Genomic DNA, 20,054 nt, shown 5'->3' with positions numbered 1-20,054 from the left:
TAATATCCATCCATAATGATTTTTTATGAATGGATAAGTACTGTATTTCCCCGGGCACATTGTCAGCCAAGCATTATATCCTCAATGCTGAAGTTCTGCTGGGTGTGGTTAGGAGTTTTTGAGATGTGGTCATGAGCTCAACATTGTCTTTTGGAGGAATGGGGAGCAAATATGTTATTTCATTCTTTGCTTTGGATTTGAATGTGTTCTTTAAACAGAAGAAATCAGTCCAGTGGGGTGGTAGCCCTTTATATGATTAACTCACTGTTGCTGTCCTGCTGCTTGGTGACTCACCTGTTGTCCTGTGGTTTCCCTTAACAGTCTGCACTGGTTTCTAAAACACTGACTGGGGCACTAGTATAGTCTTGTCCTCACAAAAGCTGATGGGTGAAGTGTACCTTTTCTTCCTTTGAAATGTGTCTCACTGAAGTTCACCCTCTGCGTCTCTTCTCCTCCTCCCTATTCCGCGTGTTCTGCATGGTCTCTGTCCTGCTGATGCTGCCTTCACCTGGGTCCTGGCATGTGTCTTAATCCCAGGGAGAAGGAATCACTTTGCCTACTACAACTATCACACTTATGAAGGTAATGCTATGCTTACTACTACTTTTGTAACTAAAGCACTAACAGAAGCTCATGGGCAAAATAGTGTTGAATGACCAAATATCTTATGTATCAGTTTTTTAGTTGATATAAATAAACTATTTTAAGAAATTTGATGTACTGTCATTTTATTTGTACCTAGTAAGTGTTCCATATCTAGAACTCATTTCATTTACTGGAAGCTTATTTTGCGTCTTTATTTTACCAGGTTCACCCTGGGAAGGAACTGAAAGCAAAAGCAGCACTGGTTGTGGAGGGATGCTGGGGAGTAAAGACAGAGTGCTGTTTCAGAGCACTCCTTGGGTGGTGCTCAGCCAGTCTGCCTCCCTTCATCTGTAGACCAGGAAAACTTTCTGGTAGCAGTGCTGTTACTGTTTGTTGTGGGGTTACTTAGATTTGTCCCTGCTCTTCAAGGTGCTCCAGATTTATTATCATTATCTGTGGAGAAGAAAGAGACTCAGGCACTTTGGGCAGAAATTGACTATTTGTGGAATACTCTTTGAGGAAGGGGAGAAAATTTGGGATTTTTGTTTTTGGCAACAGTTTTGTATGTTACTCCCTGTGAGATAACTGTCCTTCTAATGAGGAGAGGGAATGGGCTGTTACACTCTGCCTTTCCTCCCCAGCTCAAACCAGACATCCCTTTATCCGCTAAATCCTGTGGCCACCATTTAGGTTCTTCAAAATCTGTAACAGCTTTAACTATGGTTTCCTGTTATTACTGTGAAGTAATAAGAAAAGAGAGCCTCGGAAGGATGTTTATTTCTAATCTAGCTGTTGACAGATCACTATTACCATAGTGAAGTGAGGAAAAGGGAGAGACTGAGAAAGCAGCTTCTCTTTCTCCCTTTCTCTATTTTGAAATCTGTTGATGTAGAAAGGTGTGTGATGCCTCGTTATTGTCTCACAGGAGACCTGTCAGAAGCATTCAGAATTTGGAAGACTGTGGATGGGAATTTTTCTTTCATCTCTAAACACATTTTTAATGTTCTGTTTTTAACTTTGCATTGAAATGTTCTTGTTTCACACATGATTACTTATTTACTGCTTTTGCTTTCTTTGTGTCATTTCTCTGTGACTGTATTGCATTCAGTTTTCTTTATTTTTATATAAATATTCACTGCTGACACATCAAGTCTTCATTGATTGCTAACTATGGACCATATGTGGAGTGATCAGTGCCAGGGTAAAAAAGATTTTTTTTTTTTAAACCTAGCCACCAGGGAGCTCAGAGATAAGGGAGATAAGTAGATGGAAATCATCATACAATACAGTTAGTGGTACAATTAATATAACAGAAATGGGGTGCTCCGGGAGTAGATAAGAGGGACACATTTCTTTACCAAGGGGATTCGTTAGAACTGCCTTTGGTGGTTGAAACACACGAAATCGTAAACTGGAGGATTTGGACTTAGCAGGTTGGGAAGGGAACTAACTATGTCCAGGAAAAGCCCCAGATGATTTTAATGTCTTGTTCAGATCAGGACTTTATTGGAACAGTTAAGAGTTGAAAATAAATGTTTCAACATGATGTGAAGCAGCACAGATGATGAATCAATTTTGTAATGGGTTTTAGGCATCAGTGTCTCTCAGGTACTTCAGTCTCATCTTACCTTCACTCGATGTCACAGATTATGGAGTATTTCAGAAATAGAAAATTTTGTCATTAGAATGTAACTTTGTATACCCTAAAATTAACATCAGTTCTAACAGAACTTGCATTTTTATGGTGTCTTTTGTCTGTGAGAGTTTAGCGGCACCACTGCTGAGAGATTTTAGCAGCCTGAAACTCTGTGCACGCTCATACTCTCCAAACTGTTTAACCTGTGAAGCTCTCAAAGCTTACATTCCTAATCACAGTGACTAGAGATTTTTACAGGTGATGGAATCAGTGGGTTGGAAAGTTGTAAGGCACTCATAAAGCAGATCAGGGAGACTCTTACTGGTTTGGCCTTTTCCTAAGCTTTGGTGGGTGATATGCTTGCCACACTAGACTGACTGCCATGGCTGTGGTGCAGGCGCTAAGCTCTGCAGTTGCATCATCATTCATGGGCTCTGGAAGGCACATTTTCTCATATGTCAACTCTGAAATCAGGATACCTCGTTTTTAGTTAAGATAATGAAGTGACATTGTCCTCATCTGGGATACAGTAGGTGGAGAATGAGAAAACATGTCTAGATGTACTGGGACTAGAGGGCTTTGGCAGAGCAGCTTCCTCCTCCTCCTCACCCCTTCCCTGTCGTGGAAACACATGCTCATATAAATTAAAGATTCCAACAGTTTATAAAGGTATAAAATGACAAAAAAAAAAAAAAAAGCCACAAAACCCAGTCTTCCTTTTACGCCAGCTCTGCTCCAGGGAGCTAACCACTTTTACCTGTAATTCTTAATCAGTAATGGACGGAGTTATTTGGGGAGCTTTTTCAGAGGACACATGCTTAGGCCTCCTCCCCAGGGCTTTTGATCCAGGAGGTCTAGGGAGAGCCATGAGAATTGTACATTTAAAAACCTCCCTCAGTGATTTAGCTGTGCCCCCAGCCTGTACTGTGTTGTGTGCCGTGCGGGCAGCAAGAATACTGCAGGAAAAGATCTGGTCCAAAGGGAAGGCCCGTGTGTCTTTGATGAGCTTCATTTTGCTAATACAGTTGCTCCTCAGAATCATTAACAAAAATCCAGGGCAGTAGTAGAGAAGACTTTATTTAATGTAATAAGAATGTGGTAGAATTAATGCCAGAAACTGATAAATTTATTTCTTATTTTGAATTTTCTGTATCCAATTTGTTAAATTGTGTTACTTAAGTTTGGAGAATTCTTTGAAAAGAAATCCTGAGAAGTGAGAGCTGTAATGCCTGAGATAACTTTTTGTTTGTTTGAAATAACATGACAATAATATTAGACTTTGCAGATACAGTTGTCTTCCTTCTCTTCTTGCAGATGGTTCTGACTCTAGAGATAAGCCAAAGCTTTACCGCCTTCAGTTAAGTGTTACTGAAGTTGGTACAGAAAAATTGGATGACAGCTCTATCCAGGTACGTAGTCTGAGCTTCGTGCTGCAACTCTGACATTCCAGGAGGCATAACGTATTGTACAGAGCCTGCCACATAGTAGTGAAAGAAGGAATTAGAATTACAGACCACATTGTACTTAAATATAAATAATTTATCTATTCTGGGTCACTTTTCTCTGCTTTAGTGTGAAAACAGCAGAATGTGAGTTTATGTTCAAGCTCCACCTCTAGAAATTTGGGCTGGTGATGACAGTGCTCTGAAACTGCTTCCTTTTCTCTCAAAGATGGTGATGATAATTTTATAGGTCTATTTCAGGATTACAGGATGTAACTATGCAAAAGTGCTTATCACTGGGTCTGACACACATAGCGGTAAGCATTCGGTAAATTCTAATTAAATTTAGCTTAATACGGTTCTCAAGTACTTAAAACAGAGCTTAACACATTCTTTGAATAAATGAAGTCAGGATTTGTCACTTCTTTGAAGTTGAATTCAGGCAAATCACCCTTGCTTTGTACTTATGTTCTCAGTTTGTAAGATGATAGGTTCAGATTGTTAATGTAATTTTCAGTTCTATCATTTCTTCTTTCTTAGCACAGCACTAAAAATGATAAAATAGACAGGAATCTTTAATCATAATGATCTGTATAGATCTGTCCATTAACCATCCAACAAATATTGGTTGAGATGACTGTATGTTTTTTTTTTTGGAGGCAGTCTCACTCTGTCACCCGGCTGGAGTGCTGTAGCACGATCTCAACTCACTGTCACCTCTGACTTCTGGCTTAAGCGATTCTCCTGCCTCAGCCTCCTGAGTAGCTGGGGTTACAGGCACGCACCACCACGCCTGGCTAATTTTTGTATTTTTAGTAGACAGGGTTTCACCATGTTGGCCAGGATAGTCTTGATCTCCTGACCTCATGATCCGTCCATCCCAGCCTCCCAAAGTGCTGGGATTACAGGCGTGAGCCACTGTGCCCGGCCGACTGTATGTCTTTTAATGCAAAGTTACAGTATGCCTTAAGTCACTGGATAATAAAAATAAAAGGTCTGATTGTTTTGACTTTTTTTTTTTTGACAGTTTATTTTTATGCTATTGAGGGAAATCCACTTTAAAAGGCACTAAAAAATCCAGATCTTATTAGGTTATATTTATCATAAAAGGGGTACTCACAGTTTTAAAACTCTGTGTTTAAATGCTGTGAGCTTCATGATGGGAGTTTCTTTGGTTTCCTTCTGTTTCCAGTTGTTTGGCCCAGGAATTCAGCCCCATCATTGTGACCTCACCAACATGGATGGAGTGGTCACTGTGACGCCCAGAAGTATGGACGCAGAAACCTATGTGGAAGGCCAGCGCATCTCGGAAACCACCATGCTGCAGAGTGGCATGAAAGTGCAGTTTGGGGCATCCCATGTATTTAAGTTTGTGGACCCCAGTCAGGATCATGCTCTTGCAAAAAGATCTGTGGATGGAGGCCTGATGGTTAAGGGCCCGAGACATAAACCTGGGTAAATAGATTAACCTTAAGATTTAAAATATTTTAATTATACTTAAAGTAATTCAGATTATTCATAGATAACTTGGCTTTTTATTTTTTGTTTCAATTTTTAAAAAATATCGAAGTTTGTGATTTCGGTTCGTTGTTAACTTGGGTTGGTTTTAGAGGAAAGAAGAAAGGTCTTGACTTTGTCTTAATTGGAAGTTCTCACTGGTTTTAAATTGTTTATATTTAAACTTTGGTTTTTTAGCCAACGTACTAAAACAGTACCTTTTGTTTTGTGAAAAAAACATATTGTTCTTTGTAATTATTCAGTGTAACTAAGATTATAACATTTTTTGAAATATTCTTTTCTGTGACTGATAATGAAACACATTAGGATCTCTTAAGGAACTCAGAATATTTTAGCTCCACCTAGTGCTTTTCTGAAGACTTGCATTATGGGCTTAGTGAGGGAAAACAGCCAGCCTTTCTTAATGACTATCTAGTGAAATGTTTTTGTAGGTAGGGAATATGACTTCTCCTTTGGTTTTACTTTTTAACACATACTGTTAAGCCACTTCATTATCTGCTTTTCAGTCATGCTGCTTAAAACAACTGAAAACTCCCCCAGAGTGTAGGCTTTCTTCCTGAAGCACAAACATCAACCCACGTGGTCTTCCCTGCTTGGCCTTTCCCATTGTTTTGTTCCACGTGTGCCTTTGATTAGCCACCCAGACCTTACACACTGGGCCACATATGACTTAATATCTTTCTCCAAGATGAATACTTGGTGCGTTATCACATATATTTATTTGTAAAGTTCACAGCTGAAGTGGTCGGATCACCTGAGGTCAGGCGTTTGAGACCAGCCTGGCCAACATGGTGAAACCCCGTCTCTACAAAAAATACAAAAATTAGCCAGGCGTGGTGGCGCTTGTCTGTAATACCAGTTACTCGGGAGGCTGAGGAGACAGGAGAATCACTTGAACTCAGGAGGCGGGGGTTGCAGTGAGCCAAAATCGCGCTACTGCACTCCAGCCTGGGCAACAGAGTGAGACTTCATCTCAAAAAAAAAAAAAAAAAAAAAGATCCTGGGAATATTGAGTATATACCAGCAAAGAAAGTTCATAAGGTGTTTTTTTAATTCTGTAAGTTCATGTGCTGAAAATAGAGCAATTTCTTAAAAATCTTTGAACATTTGGCCTCTTAGTTCTTCCTTGTGTATTAAAAAGAGACTCTGCCTGTCATTGGAATGTTATTAAGTCAGTGTGTTTCTTGTTTTATCCCATCAGAATTGTTCAGGAGACAACTTTTGATTTGGGAGGAGATATTCATAGTGGGACAGCATTACCGACAAGCAAGGTAGGTGATTACGGATTACCTGATAGAAGTGTGCTTGCTATAGGACACCATGGATGAATACAGTAGTTTCCCCTTATTTGTGGGGGATGCATTCCAAGACCACCAGTCGATGCCTGGAACCATGAATAGTACAGAGCCCTGTGGATACTATGTTGTTTTCCTGTATGTGTGTACCTGTGATAAAGTTTAATTTCTGAAATAAGCACACTAAGACATTAACAACAATAACTAAAGATAAAATGAAACAATATCTATTATAACAATATACTCAAATAAGACATATGTTAATTTGGTCTCTATCTCCTCTCTCAAAATATCTTATTGTATTGTACTCACCTGTTTTCGGACTGCAGCTTACCTCAGGTAACTGAACTGTAGAAAGTGAAACTGCAGATAAGGGGGACTCCTGTAAACTGGTAATATGTGCGCTTATAAAACACCTTTGTGAAAACAGACTTCACAGTGGCCCCAAATGTGGGTTGTCCTAATCTGCTGTGTTGTTTGTTAGTGATACATGAAAGAAAGCAAGCAGATCATTCCTTTCTCTGAAGCCAGGATGAAGCAGAGCCTCTGTGTGTGCTAGGCTTTCTCCTGCGTCGTTAGCCTGACTTAGAGCACCCTTAACACACTCCTGCTTTTATGAGCCTCCATTCAGGTGCTAAATCCTGTTCATCAGTTAACCTCAGACACTTCGCTTCCATAATGACCCCTTGTCTCTGGAATAATCAGTTCATTTCCTTTCTCATTTTCATTCTCTGTTGCTGGATAACAAACCACTCTAAAACATAGTGGCTAAACAACAGCCATTTTATTTGTTTACCATCGTGCAATCTGGTTTGAGCTCACCTGGGCAGTTTGTTTACTGGTCTTGCTGGTGGTGACTGGTGTGACCACCTTCACCTAGGAGATCAGTTGATGGCCAGTGGCTGGAGTGCAGGGCCCACTGACCCTCTCTCTGTGCCATCTCACGTCCTCTCCATGGGACCGTTTGTCCCATTGGGGCAGCCAGAAGTCATAGTGTTGTGGCGCCTCACGAGAACCACGGAGCTGCCAGGCCTTCTTGAGTGTTAGGCCCAGAACTGACACAACCCCGTTTCCTCTACCTTTCATTGGTTAAAGCAAATAGGGGCCCAGTCCAGATTCAGGGGGAAGGCACTACTCAAGGTATGATTCACTGAATGCCGTGTGCCACAGACTCCTGTGATCCTGGAGTGTTCTCATCAGAATCAAAACATGTTACAGTGTCTTCTCTTTCAGAAAACTCTTCATACCCCTCCAGTTTTGACCCCATTTTTCTACTCCTGTTTGCTACACAGCTTCTTGAAAGAAAAATTCATCTATGCTTGCTCCCTCTACTTCCAAACTCTTATGTTCTTTCCTCTGCTCCTGTTCATTCTTGCCCCTCCCTCCATAGGGACTGTCTGTCAGGGAGACTGATGACCTCCCAAGTCCCAAATCTGGCACATATTTTGCCCTGTCATACTTGTTGCAGGAGTTTTTAGCTAGGCCACTACCACGTACTTGATGCACTTTCTTCTTTTGGCTTCTAGGGTATCACCCTCCTGTAAACTACCTAGTAGTGGTTTCTCCTTGGTTTGATTTGTTGGTACCTCTTCCTCTAATGCTTCACTCCTAAAGTTTGGAGGGCCAAGGTTTCAGAGGTAGGACACCAATCTGTTCTCTTTCTGCATCTTTGTTAGGTGAGCTTACCCTGATGCCTGAGTTTAAATACCATCTAGTGTTGATTATCCACTGATGTGTACATTTGGTTCTAACCTCTCCAGACTCATATCTCTCTCTCTCTTTTTTTTTCTTTCTGAGACAGAGTCCACTCTGTCTCCCAGGTTGGAGTGTAGTGGCGTGATCTCAGCTCACTGCAACCGTTGCCTCCCAGGTTCAAGTGATTCTCCTGCCTCAGCCTCCTGTGTAGCGGAGATTACAGGCACCCGCCACCATGCCTGGCTAATTCTTGTATTTTTAGTAGAGACGGGGTTTCACCGTATTGTCCAGGCTGGTCTTGAACTCCTGAGCTCAGGTAGTCTGCCTGCCTAGGCCTCCCAAAATGCTAGGATTACAGGCATGAGCCACCACACCCAGCCCTGACTCATATCTCTAAAGATTTACTTGACATACCACTTACATATCCTGTACATATTTCACATTAAACCTAGCTAAAAGAAAACTAGATTTTCTTTCTTAACAAACTTTCCCTGATCCTTCCCCACCTTACAAGACGATACTATCATCTGCAGCGCAACGGAAACCTCTTCCCCTGTTCCCAGTTGGTCCTTTCCTTCTGTCAACCTCCGCGTGCAGGGGTTCATTCCTCTGCCTCCCTGGCTTAGGCTGCAGCCATCACGCAGCGGGAGGTCCACATGGCCCCAAGAGCAGCCTCTTCCATTCTACCCAGCAGCGCACATTTAAAAAATGTAAATTAGATTTCTAGTTACTGTTCTGCTTTCGAAGCCCCTGGTGGCTTCTCACCCCGTATATCAGTCTTCCCCTGGCTTGCTCAGCCCCTTATGCCCTGAGCCTGCCTCCCTCTCAGTGTGTCTCTGCTGCTCACTCAGGCCGCACAGGGCTTCCGTTCTGTGCCCCTGCCTGCCTCTTTCCTCCCACTGGAAGGCCTTTCTTGTGCTAGTGGTTGTGCTTTTGTCCTTGCTTTTCACACCGTGGCGCCTTCTTGTCTCAGAGCTCAGCTTAAAGCCACATTCCTGAACAGAGGTTGTCCCTGAGCATCCTGTCACTGTCACAACACCTGATGTAAGTTATTTATGTAGCCTTTATTACCATCCAATGCTTGCTCTGTTTGCTGACTGACTGTAGAATGTGAACTCTGCAAGGGGTGCTCCTGTTTCATACGTCATTGCTGTATTTCTATTGCACTTTTCTTAAAAAAGTGCCTGCTGTGTAGAAGACTCTTGGGAACCATCTCATGAATAATTGAATGAGCCAAAGAGAACTGTCTTTATAAAAATTTTCGTTTCTTTAAAAAATGTGTAGTCCACAAAGAAGACTTGGTAAATAGAGGAAAAAAGTAGAAATGAAAATCCTTCATCCACAATTTATAGTTGACCTTTCGTAGTAACGTCGTGAGGGGTCCTTTTCTGAACTCCGGTATGTGTCTGTATGTTCATGTATGCATTTTAACACGATTGGGTATGTTTGTCTCCACGCACATCTTTCTTCAGCTGTTACTCTGTGAGCATTTTCCAGTACTTAAAAGTCATTTAAAAAACACATGAAAACCATTCTGTAGTATGTAAGCACATAAACATGCTGTAACTTCTTTATCCATTGCCCTATTACTAGTCATTTATAATAGTTTTTTAATAGTATAAATAGTATTGCCATCCATCGACCAGCAATTGTGTTTCTGTAAATCTGTCTTATGGGCTGGATGTGGTGGCTCTTGCCTGTAATCCCAACACTTTGGGAGGCTGAGGCGGGCGGATTATGAGGTCAGGAGATCGAGACCATCCTGGCTAACACGGTGAAACCCCGTCTCTACTAAAAATACAGAAAACTAGCCGGTCGTGGTGGCGGGCCCCTGTAGTCCCAGCTACCCAGGAGGCTGAGGCAGGAGAATGGCGTGAACCTGAGAGGCGGAGCTTGCAGTGAGCCGAGATCGCGCCACTGCACTCCAGCCTGGGCGACAGAGCGAGACTCCGTCTCAAAGGGGGAAAAAAATCTCTCTTACGGAGGGATTCATTGTGTGTGAATATATGCGTATTTACAAGCACAATTGTCTTGTCGCTGGGTATGATGAACATTTTAAATGATGTAATAAAGCATTGGTTTAATGAAGTATGAGGAATAGACAACAAAATGTTATACAGCCATTACAAGTCTGTAATATAAAAATAAGTGATATTGTAAGATGTTTATAACGTCTGAAAAAGTGTTTTATCAAGAAGATTGTATAATCCCATTTATGGAAAATATGAAAAGCTAGAAGGATGTGTATAGTACAGTAATAATCGCTAGGTGGTAAGAGAAACAATTTTTTATGTACTACTTGTACTCAGTTTCTACACTAAGCAGATGTAATAAGAAATTTTACATGAAATTTTTTTCTACAGTGAATTTCATTGTATAAAATTTTTTGTTTCCTGGTGGTTTTCTTAATGTAGGTAACTCATCCTTTTGTCTGCCTACAAATTCCATACAAATGGTTAGAATTGTATACTTTTTAGAAGTATTTAAATGTACGGGATTGGGTTACCATATAATATGTGTTTTCTCCGGTGTTAAGGGCAAGAAACAAGCCAGTTTCTGTACTGAATTCATTAGGTATTGAGCTGTAAGGAGTAGGATTTCTAAATCTGTTCTGAAAAATAATGAACTTTAAAAAGACCCTGCCTCTTCATATTATACATATTTTCTTATCTCTTATCCTGATTTTAAAATAATTTGTTGGAATCGAATTACTATTAATGTACTTTTGGAAAAATCATTGTGTGTTTATACCAGCTTTACATGCCTGTGTTTTAAAGGCAACTCCTAGTGGGCACTCCCTGTGGACATAGTGTCCCCAGCATTGCTCTGTTATTTCCTGGTCTGTGTTCTTGCCTGCCCTGCTTGGCAGCCCCGTATCAGATCTCTGCTTGCGACACTGAGTGTCAGGCTTGGTTGGTCTGCGTGGGCTTCTAAATGCACTGTGCTTTCTCTCCATGTAGAGCACCACTAGGCTGGACAGCGACAGAGTATCATCTGCCTCTAGCACAGCCGAGCGGGGAATGGTGAAGCCGATGATCAGGGTAGAGCAGCAGCCAGATTATCGCAGGCAAGAAAGCAGGTAGGAAGTACATCATTTTTAAATGGTAAAAGTATTCCTAAAGAAGGGTTGGGATAAAGATTGTCGAATTTATAAAGGTTCAGCTGACATTTTTAGAATGTTAGCAATAATATTTTAAGGACATTTCTTTTCTTTGTTATTGAATTGAAAGAAATGCTTTACCAATAATTATATCTCTCACTTACATGCCACAGTGCTATCAAATTGAAATAAGAGGCACACTGAATTAAAATGTTGCCATTTAAAATTTACTACTTTGTAAAAACATAGAGAAAGGGAGTTTTTATAGGATTTTAATATTTGATGATTTTTATATCTAGAAAAATCTGGTCATTTCACCCATTTCTAGAAGAAATCTTCATCTGTTTAAAAATACGTAAGGCCAAAAATGATTTTGAAACAGATTTTAAGAATTTAAATGCCATGTTATATCTTGTGCTCTGATGTGATGTGTCTCCCTGTGGAGATAGATTGAGGATGAATTATTATTTTTTTTTTCTGACATTGTTCTTGCCTGATTTTTCTGGGCAGAGAACTGTCTCTTGTTATTTCCTTGTCTTATGATTTTTAACGTGTCTCCTTAATCAGAATCCTGTTTCCTTGTGACCTCTAGAATTATTTAAATGTTGCAGAGTAGTATCTTTGCGTTAAACATGGCAGGTAAATAACAGATACTGACTAGTGGAACTAGCAGCATGATTGGGTGCTGATCACCTCTACCCCAGAGCTCTGTGGGAACTCAGACAGACATAGGGAAAGGCTGCCTGACTTCTGTGGCATCCTCATTATCAGCAGTGAAACTGGCAGCATTCCCCCTTTGGGGCTTTTCAGATGGATTTTTGAAGAGGCCATTCTGTTTGCTTCAGAGATCCAGTCAGTGAGGCAGTTAGATGAGGCAGGCGACTTGCCCAGGGTCACCTGTCAGTTCAGTTGCAGGTGATGAAGACAGTTCTTCAGTTTCACAACTTCCAGCAGAGGGCACTGGATATTGCAGGATTTTAATATCATTCACCACCAGTTATTACATATGCAGACTCATGAGAGAATCCCAGGTTTTTATTTCTATTGTGGATTTTTAGTTCTGATGCAAGATTTTTATTGGCTATGTGAATTTTATTACATGTGATAATAAATAGTTTACTTTCTGTGTTTGTACTTGTTTTTGGTGGTGTATTATGGAGTAGGATGTTCAGAGTGGTAAATTGGTATTGTTAAGGAATACCTCTATTTATTTATAAGGTGTGACTGAGAAGCATGAATCATAGTTCTTAGCTCATAAATATTTGAATGAGTAAATGAATTCACACGAGGGAGTGGATTGATTAGGATAATGCTTTTAGCGTATGCAAAATTAGTGATTAGTAAATAATAGTGTCAAAATAGTCATATAATGGTTAATTGTATGTCAGAAATTATTTTTTACCATAAACACATAATTTAATTATTTTATAAGGTAAGATTAGTTTGCAGCGTTATTAAAGGCTTTATGTTAATCACAAAATATGTTGCTTTGTTGCTATTATAACAATGATGAAAACAGATGAGGCTTTTTGCCCCATTCTTTGTTTTTCGCATAGGCAGTGTTGTAATAAGCACTACTTAATTTAACTGATGTAGCCTTGAAAAATTTAAATGTGTTTAAAATGCTAATATTAGTGAAGGAAAAAAACCCTTTTGAATGGAGGGGATGACTTTTAATTGTCACTAAATTTTTTTTTCTTTTATCAATGACAATTTAAACACTTTTTAAACCAGATTTGTTAGAATATAATTGGTAAAGTTTATTCAGGTTCACTTTATGAGATATGTAACTGCCTAGCTGCAATTTTAGATGTCTGTAAATATGGGAGTGTAAGGGAGATGTGTTAAGATAATTGATCATTTAAACTACATTGTTTATAGAAGCATTTTTCTTTTCCTTAATTGTTGAGTTAAATCATTAGATCATAAACTAAATAATCAACTCTGAAGCATACAATTTGATAAAAAGATTTGGGGTTATATTTATTAGTAGTAAAATATTTGGTTATATTTTTATTATTTTATATGAATATATTCATTTTCTCTTTATTCATTTTTTTGGTGCATGGAGGTGAGGATGGAGGGAAGAGAATGGTTTGCTGTTGAAAAAAATTAGCTTGCCTGTAAACTACTACAAATCTGTAATCATCATAAGTTCTTCTTTTTTGCTTTTGAAGTAAAGTTTTTTATTGTCTATATTAACTTATTTAATGAGTGGACCAGCAATTCCAAATACTTAATTGTGGCTGTTTATACCAGTTGTCTAAGATGCACAGACACATTACTGCTGAAATGACTGTTGTTTAAGTCACTAATGAGTATTTCTCATTCAAATATCAAGATAACTCTTGACTTTCCATTTCACCAAATAAGATTTATTTGAGTAAGTACTGATCTCAGTTTAAGTCAATATTTAACTCTGTAGAGATGTTCGCCACAGTTTAAGTCATTGATATCCCCACAATTTAATTTTTAGTTAAGTTTGCAGAAAGGCAAAACACATGTTCCCTGACTCTTACTGTCAATTTAAATTTTCTTTTTCAGAGACATTTTTGAGAATTCTTCCTGATTATCTCTGATAAAGTTGAACTAAAATGATAAAGACCTTGAAATGTTAAGGAAGCTAATCCCTTGACTATGTGTTTCGTTGGTTTTTGGTAAACATTGTATGTAAAATACAGCGGGTCACAAACTTAGAGTAATAAGTAAATGACTTGAAGTTCTAATCCCATGGCTAAGTGAAAGAATAAGCTGAGCATTATTCATTGAGAAAAGAATAAATCTACAAAGATAAGGAATAATCTTACACATTTTAAAGAGTCTGTGCCTAGCAATGGCTTTCAAAATTCTTTTGAACAGTGGTCACAACACAAGATTATATCTTACATTGTGCTCTGGTGAAAACACACAAAAATGTATATTTAACCGAAAGAGTAGTTTCACAAAACAGCCTTCTGCCCTGCCTATGGGTGATGACACACTGTTTGGAGACTATTTTTATGGAGACAGAAGTGAACCTAATTTTTGAATTAATGTGATCTGAATACCTGGAAATAGATAAACATTAGTACAATGCTGGTTTTTATAAATGTTCCAAATTATAGTTTTTTGTATTTATAATTTTTGACAGTTCCTTATTTGTGTAGTGTCAGGCTAAATGGTGGAAGGGACCTGGAATTTATGTGACCATAAGAAGAAATGTGAGTGAGTAGAACATCTCTTTTTAAGGCATGCATCACTGTAAGCATTGGAAAATGATGATGGTAATGGCTGAAGGAGACTTGCCGTGGTCAACTTGTCTAACCCTGTGTCAGCAGAGAAAGACAAAGTCCAGGTCTTGGGAAGCTTTTCCCTTTCAGTATAAGAACTCCGTTTCAAGCTTGGCATGGTTAATATTTCTTTGTGTCACTTACTACTTTCTTTTCAGTGTTACCTGAGCCATAGCTGTAGCAGATGCAAGACAGACCGATCCCTGTACTAGACATGAAGTGTTCATTAATAATCCAGAATCACGTCAGATCTGCTGTCATGGCAGTGGCATATACTTCAAGGAACTAACCTTCTTAGAGGAGTCGTGATAAGATCACTCCCGATACATTATTTGATTAGGCTGCATCTGAAAGCAAGGGATATTTTATTATTTTACATTGGAAAGATTAGTATTTAGATTTAAAAAGTAGTTGCAGAAATCTACACAGATTGTCAGTAATGTTGTTAGCCATGTGACCTTATTTTAAGTGATGTCAGCTTTCTTCTTTTAGAACACAGGATGCTTCTGGGCCTGAACTGATACTGCCTGCAAGCATTGAATTCAGGGAAAGTTGTGAGTAATTTCAGATTTCATTGTCAATGAATTATTTCTTGATCCATTTTGCTCCATCTGATTTTCACATTCATTTTTGCTCTTTTTTCCTTTTTTGTTTTTGAAATCTTTACACAGCTGAAGATTCATTTTTATCTGCCATTATAAATTATACTAATAGCTCTACAGTCCACTTTAAGTTGTCCCCTACATATGTATTATATATGGCATGCCGGTATGTATTGTCCAACCAGTACAGACCTGACATCAGCCCTACAGAGCGCACGCATAAAGTCATTGCAGTCGTCAACAAGATGGTGAGCATGATGGAGGGCGTCATCCAGGTACGTTCCAGCCGGCCAGCCGTGCTCCTCTGGTGATTGTGGTTGTAATTGCTAAACCAGTGAACTCAGCTTCTTTAAGGGCTTCTGATTTGGTTACATGTTTGACTCTAAAGATTTTTTTCTAAAATAGAAGTTATATAAATATTATAGGAAAATATGTAACTTTAAAGAGTTGAAAGGAAATGTAAGCTTTTTTCTGTTTTGTTTTCCCTGTAAACTTCAGCATAAGTAAAGGTAACTGTGTGCACTAACACAATAATCATGAGAAAGGCCCTTCAGCTTGCAGTAATAGTTGTGAGAAAGTGCTGAGACTGTTGTGGGCTTTTGTAGACTTTTTTCTGTAAATAATTTGTTGAGATGAAATTCATGTAATATTAACCATTTTGAAGTGAGCAGTTCAGTCGCGTTTAGTGCATTCACAGTATTGTGCAACCACTGCCTCTGTCGGTTCCAAAACATCTCCATCACCTCAGAGTGATACCCCTTAAGTAGTTGCTGGTGGTTCTCTTTTTCCCCGTTCCCTGGTAACACCTTCTTAGACTTTTTAAAAATAGTTATCAAAAGTCACTTGCTCCTGTGTAATGAGCCTAGACGTTGGTAGTAATTGGGCTTTTTGATAGCACATGTATAGGTGTAATGGACATCGTAACATACTTCTTGCCTAAAATGAAATTCCATCATAAACCGGTTTTCAAAATTTCAGAAGATAAAGGTGTTTTGTTAGTAGAATGGTTTGGCTCTTTTACGTACTTTCTGTCCCGATCTACAGCTGATAAAATTTTCATAGCAGTTTTTCATCTACAGATAATTTGAAGATTTAATCTTTAAAGTTCTTAAAAGTAAATGTATAGATTTTTTCAGTTTTTCTAAATCACTTGTCAATGTTGTTATTCAACTTAATAAACTCTAATTATATAATGTTAATAACATAGATAGATTGGTTGCTTTTCTCCCGGCAGGATCATTTGAGGGAAACTAAGATCCTTTAGTTCCTTCAGAATTGTTTTCAAAGGCCAGAATTTTTCAAGAAATGTTTCTTTTATGTTTGAGTGATTAGCATGAGTTTGATGGGGTTATGCTTCTTTTACCCAAGTTAGGAAATAGGTAAAAAAGAAAGTCATTTTATTTGGATACCATTTTGTTACTCTCATATCATTATTTTATAAACAAACATGGATTTCCTTTTCAGTTGTCATTCAAAGCCATTGTCTGTCTTCTATCATGTTTGGACTTACTAAACCTGTTTCAAGTTGTGAGACACCTATCATAAAACTACCCTTGATAGCCTTTTCCTTATTGATGTGAACTAGTCAGTGAAATCACCATTATCAAACAAGTCTTTTAAACTTCAGGTTTAGGTTTAGTATCCAATGGGAGGAATCTTAAAGTAGTGGAAAAGAACTATGTAGTGAATAATTTAAATTCTGTTTTCTAAAAAACAAAGAATTTACTCCCATTAATATAGGTAAAAGTAATTCATACACTTTTAAATTCTCAATCTTCTCAGCTTTTATTTTTATTGTTTCTTGGTCTTCCCTGTCTCTTCCATTCCTGTTAATTAATCTAGGGGAATGGACTTTCATCTTGTTAGATACCTTTAAGTAAGTAGTAAGCACACCATATCATTGAAAGATGTTCACAAGTCCTTCCATTGTAAATCTTCTAAAGAGATCAATGTGTTCATGTGTTTTTATTGTAACATCACATTTATTGATAAACTCTAAAAATTCAGTTAGTTATTGTGCCAGTGGTAAGAACATAAAACTAATCCTTTAGGTCGTATACTTCTAAAGGTACTTCAGAACCAAAAATGAAAATGTTATTTTGGGAATAACATAACTAAATGTCGTACCTTCATGTCGTACCTTCATATGAGTGTTTTGATTTTTTTAAACTATCATGATTGTTTACAAGTTTCTTTCTCTCGTTCTGCTTGATTTCCCCTCGTCTGTTTTTCTCCAGGAAGTAGACCAGGTTGACCAGGTAGGACATCTGCTGGGAGCTGATCCTAGCTGTGTTGCTTAGCCAAGTTTCTCATGCTGCTCCCATGTCAAATACAGTAATACAAGAGCTGGACTGAACAGCTCGTAACACTCATTCAGCAACTGAGACATGCAGTACTAAAACCCTTTTTGACTGTGCAACCTTTATTGGCATTTCATAATTTCTGCTTAATGCACTTCAGTGTGGATATGAAATGACAAAAGTTCTGTTTCTTCTCTTTATTATTTATCCTTGGTTCCTATTCTTTGGATCTCATCTGAGGTTGCCTGGCCTGCACATGTGGTCGGGAGAGGATGTGATAGATCAGTACTTGATACTGAGTTGCATGGTGTCCAAGCCAGTGACTACAAGTATCAGGGTGGCTGTGGGTAACCATGGATACATGTATGTATACTGCACAGATTACCAGATAATGCAGTCTACAATTTGGTGTTACATTATTTGATATCTCTGTTTCTCCACTGATTCCATCTATAAATTGTAGCTAACCGAATTCATATGTCTATGTACATGAATCCTAAGAAATAGTTGCAGTGGTTATTTACTTCCCATTGCTATGTATGCACCCAAATTATTTTGCAAATATCTGGTATCTGTGGTAAATACCTTGGTGAAATGGGAAGGTACTGGTCTATCTTCAGCAGCTTTTCAAGAGCCTTCCTTTATATTTTTATTACTTTTGTTTATTCCCTGTTGCTTATGGAAATGTGTTCTGTCTACAGAAACAGAAGAATATTGCAGGGGCACTTGCCTTCTGGATGGCAAATGCATCTGAACTTCTCAACTTCATTAAGCAAGACCGAGACCTTAGTCGGATCACACTGGATGCTCAAGATGTTTTAGCACATTTGGTTCAAATGGCATTTAAGTAAGGAACACATTTTTGAAGATGGCACTACTCTGTAAATAATTAAGTCATTTATTTTCTTACTCAGTTTTCCAAACTAATTTTAAGATTTATGTTTACCTTGATTGAAGATGAATATCAAGAAGCATACATTTTTGCAAAATTTATTAACTACATATAGTTATATACTTAATATAGTTATACTGAATTCAGTGAGCTATGTTTCAAGATTCCTAAGAGTAAAACTCATTTCTTTTAATGGAAAATATTTTAAAGAGTACAGATTGTTTCCCATGTGGTAACATGTCTGACAGTAGCCGTCTGTCATGCTGAGATTGCTGAAATTGTTTATGTCTTTTCAGGTACTTGGTTCACTGCCTTCAGTCAGAACTTAATAATTACATGCCAGCCTTTCTGGATGACCCTGAAGAGAACAGTCTGCAAAGACCAAAAATAGGTTAGGATGTTTTTTGACTCTCTCCCTCTGTCCCTCTCTTCCTTCACATTTAGCATCATTTTAATGCTTAACATATGTAAGGGGAGGTATTTTTAAAATAAATGGGATGTCCTTTTGGGTTTGGCAATCTTTAATAAATTTTAACTACTATTTGTTTTGTTTACAGATAGTTCTCATTTTGGTGTGTTACACTGGCCATATTCTTTAAAAAGTCTCTTAAGGCAAAATTATGATGTTAAGTGTAATTAGTTAATAACTATATGTAGTTTAAGATCATGTCACTGTTTCCTCTTGGAATGAAGGTGATATTTTTAAAGTGATTAAACAGCACTTACTACCATAGGTACCATTATCTGAATTTACTGCATATTCAAAGGGTTCTTCCTGGATGACATTTTGGTCCTCTTGTCCTCTCATCCTGTCTGGGCAGATGATGTGCTGCACACGCTCACAGGAGCCATGTCCTTGCTACGACGCTGCAGAGTCAATGCCGCCCTGACCATCCAGCTCTTCTCGCAGCTTTTCCACTTTATCAATATGTGGCTGTTCAATAGATTAGTGACTGACCCAGATTCAGGGCTGTGCTCCCATTACTGGGGCGCAATTATCCGTCAGCAGCTGGGCCATATTGAAGCCTGGGCTGAGAAGCAGGGGCTGGAGCTGGCTGCAGACTGTCATCTGAGCAGGATCGTGCAGGTGAGTGCTGGTGCCACTCCCCAGCTCATGTGCTTTATGGTAAAGGCATCTGATCTTTTTAAGGAGCAAGAGCTTCAATGCAGCAAAACCTCAGTACCCTCTTTTTGGGGTTTTTCATATGTACAAATAATGAAGTAGTGCTGTGTTAGTACCTGGGCTGCCATAACAAAGTACAGATATTTTTTCACTGTATTAATTGTATGCCATAATTGTTACTGTTAAGTACTTATGCCTGAATAAATTTAAGAAAATGATTGCTTATAGGTACATAAAAATTCAGAGTTAAAAATGGCGACACCAAGCAACCACAGATTGCTTACATGGTTTGTTTTCTGATAATTTAATGTACACAAACTTTGTTTCATGCACAAAGTTATTTAAATATTGTATGAAATTATCTTCAGGCTGTGTGTATAAGGTGTATATGAAACAAATTTCATATTTAGACTTGGGTCCCATTCCCAAAGATATCTCATATATGTCAATCTTCTAAAATTGGAAAAACTCCAAAATCTGAAACACTTCTGGTCCCAAGCATTTCAGGTAAGGGATACTGAACCTGTGTCAAAAACTGAGTGACTTAACAGTTGCTCCACAGCCCTGGAGGCCAGAAGTTGAAATCAGGATGTCAGC

General features: G+C 38.5%; 1 protein-coding gene across 8 annotated transcripts in view; it reads left to right on the top strand.

Moving 5' to 3' along the window:
- Positions 1-20,054, top strand: part of MLLT4 (myeloid/lymphoid or mixed-lineage leukemia (trithorax homolog, Drosophila); translocated to, 4) — a 152,667-nt gene that overhangs the window by 78,593 nt on the left and 54,020 nt on the right. For 5 of the 8 annotated variants that reach the window (XM_011999609.1, XM_011999613.1, XM_011999610.1 and 2 more), the window contains 10 exons: positions 538-582; positions 3,536-3,630; positions 4,856-5,118; positions 6,383-6,452; positions 11,132-11,250; positions 15,033-15,094; positions 15,212-15,417; positions 18,144-18,289; positions 18,631-18,725; positions 19,156-19,421. In XM_011999609.1, the coding sequence (XP_011854999.1) occupies positions 538-582; positions 3,536-3,630; positions 4,856-5,118; positions 6,383-6,452; positions 11,132-11,250; positions 15,033-15,094; positions 15,212-15,417; positions 18,144-18,289; positions 18,631-18,725; positions 19,156-19,421 (1,367 nt within the window). Of the gene's footprint in view, positions 1-537; positions 583-3,535; positions 3,631-4,855; positions 5,119-6,382; positions 6,453-11,131; positions 11,251-15,032; positions 15,095-15,211; positions 15,418-17,379; positions 17,401-18,143; positions 18,290-18,630; positions 18,726-19,155; positions 19,422-20,054 lie in introns of all 8 variants that reach the window. The other 3 variants (XM_011999614.1, XM_011999616.1, XM_011999612.1) reach the window with 2 other exon arrangements.

The sequence above is a fragment of the Mandrillus leucophaeus genome, unplaced genomic scaffold, assembly GCF_000951045.1.
Source record: "Mandrillus leucophaeus isolate KB7577 unplaced genomic scaffold, Mleu.le_1.0 Scaffold6, whole genome shotgun sequence".
NCBI classification, from domain to species: domain Eukaryota; kingdom Metazoa; phylum Chordata; class Mammalia; order Primates; family Cercopithecidae; genus Mandrillus; species Mandrillus leucophaeus.
This window is presented reverse-complemented; position numbering and strand designations above follow the sequence as displayed.